Genomic DNA, 2,500 nt, shown 5'->3' on the forward strand with positions numbered 1-2,500 from the left:
GGTTTTAAGGCTCTATCTCTCATAGTTTCCGAGATAATCGCGAAAAACGGTGCTACAGTATTTTAATGATGAACACTCCAGGAGATCCTCTGTTTTTGTTTTTGACCTGATAGTACATAACCTCATAACCAGATAACCCCCGCGCTGGTCTTCCGTATGACGTCATATGGTATAAGGAATTTCACCTTTGTGAATCAAATATCCACTCTCAAACAATAAAAGTCATAGATTTGTATTCCACAAACGATTTGCAATCGATTGAAAAAAAAAAGTGGAAAATTTTTTTTTTCCAAATTTGTTGGCTAGATTCATACATGATCTTGATCAAATAATTAAAAAAGATCCATTGACTCTTAAACGCTAAAAAGGGATGTACAATGACCTGCTAACGAATTACAAACGATTCTATCGGGTCATTTGTTTGAAAATAGTTTTTTGTCGGCTAATAGGATACTGCTCCCTCGCCCTAAATGTTTCACGTAGTAAATGGAGCACCCCCTACGGTCTTTAAGATACCATATATGAATTAAACTGTAGCTAGAAGATGGATGGAAATAATCTTATTCATAGGAGTATATTATCAACTTTTCTGGTTTATTTATAAACATTTACATACAATATTAAAATACTTCATCAATTATTCAACGGTTGCATAAGAAATGATCGATTACCGGGTTTAATGTTGACTTAACATATAAAGAATATTGTTCCACTTTGCTCCACCTCTCCTAGATAACTTTAACTTAGTGGACGTCCGCGTGGAAAAAGTCCACTTTGTTGAGACTGGTTTCCCAATTTCCGTATTAATTTGGCTTTTCATTCTCTCTAGCGATCGAATTTTTCAGAATATACATAACTCCATATCGACAAAGCGGGTCCTTTTCATGTGAACGGCCACACGTATAATTTTTCCACTTGACAATCTAAACGATCACTACATTGATTGCTCAGAACGTGGTGATCTCAAATAAAAATATACATATTTTTCGGATACACGTAGGTTGAAATCAGATAATTGTAAAAATCGTAGAAATTCGTTCGAATATTCCGTAATCTTACTCGTAATCATTAAAGGCACTCATTATTTCCACCAACGATAATATTCGCGGATATCACTCAATGACTTTTTCATTTTCAAATTCAACAATTGGTTTTTATATCAAATCCGCCAGCGGAATTGCTCCTGGTATCGCCGTTTTTGGAATCAAATACACTACTTCCACGTTGTGTATGGAAAAATATGATTATTTATGAATTCGTATAACAGTATTCCTTGAGTTTTTCACTCTCACCATAATCATTCCTTTTTCTCCCACTAGACACTGGAAAAATACTATCATATTTGCACAATGATTATCTTCTCTAATAGTTTAACTACAAATGTTGATTGTTATAGTTAAAGATAATGAGCAGTTCTTCATTAGTTCTTCTCTAATAAACATGTGCCCTCATTTTCCAATCATATACTGCACTAAAATTTCCTCTATTCATGGGAGGAAATCCTACTAGATGGCCAATATTTCTTCGATATTCTTCCTGATTATTTAGTCACTCTTATTATCTTGCTTTTTTTTCGCTGTCCCCTATGGAAATTACATTTTTCAGTAAGAAAAAGTTACTAGGGTCTCCTCAATAACTTTAATCCCTCTATAATACTGAGTTCACTTGCACTCGATCCATAGTCTATATGTGAAGATCTTCGTGATATCCATCAACTTCATTATACATTTTCCTAATGGAGTCTTTGGGGTTAGTGATTGGCGCAGGCGCAACCCTGTTGACACCCGGAGGAACTCCATTAGACAAATAACCAACGCCGTTTTGTAGATAATGTTGTGCACCATTCGCTGCACCATTCATATGTACATGATTGCTATTTTGCGGAGCACCATTTCGCATGATACCATTGGCTATTCTTGCACCCTCTGTGACAGCTTCACGGACTTTTACACTGACCCCATTTTTCGATCCATGATGGGCAAATCCGTTGGGTAGTTTAATCGCTAGAACGAGAAAATTTGCTTCGATTATTCGCCGCCCATTTCTTCTTACAAGATCTATGTGCGCGCTCTCGCGCGCGCTGATCTATTCATTTGTTGAAATGAAGAAATGGAATTCATTGAATTTCATTTTCTCGTGAATACCTTATAAATATTGATAATGAATCAAAGAGAATTCGACTAATGATTGAAGTGAATAGCGAAGTAGAGTAAAAGAATCTATAAAGAATTTTTCATTTTCAATTAATTATCTTCAATTTTTTAAAATAATCGGTCTCCATAAAAGGACAGAATTTATTAATTTCACCGATGATATATATACATGTGAAATATATATATTATATATGACGTGAAAAAAAATTTACCACTGAAGAATTTGAAAATGCCGCGTGTTTTTTTTTGTGAATAACTTCGTGTCACATATTGACCAATCAGAATTAAGGATTAGCGGTCAGGCAGTTTCGAGATATTTCGATATAAAACAACTTCACGTTTCTTTC

At 34.7% G+C, this 2,500-nt stretch overlaps 1 protein-coding gene across 1 annotated transcript in view; it reads right to left on the bottom strand.

Moving 5' to 3' along the window:
- Window positions 1-599: 599 nt before the first annotated feature.
- The window catches only part of LOC107039615 (adenylate kinase isoenzyme 5), a 19,258-nt gene continuing 17,357 nt past the window's right edge, over window positions 600-2,500 (bottom strand). Inside the window, exon 11 of the mRNA XM_015259330.1 lies at window positions 600-2,003. Within this exon, the coding sequence (XP_015114816.1) occupies window positions 1,684-2,003 (320 nt within the window). The 3' untranslated portion in view covers window positions 600-1,683. The remainder of the gene's footprint in view (window positions 2,004-2,500) is intronic.

Source organism: Diachasma alloeum, unplaced genomic scaffold (genome assembly GCF_001412515.2).
Source record: "Diachasma alloeum isolate Michigan unplaced genomic scaffold, Dall2.0 Dall_scaffold_00302, whole genome shotgun sequence".
NCBI classification, from domain to species: Eukaryota; Metazoa; Arthropoda; class Insecta; order Hymenoptera; family Braconidae; genus Diachasma; species Diachasma alloeum.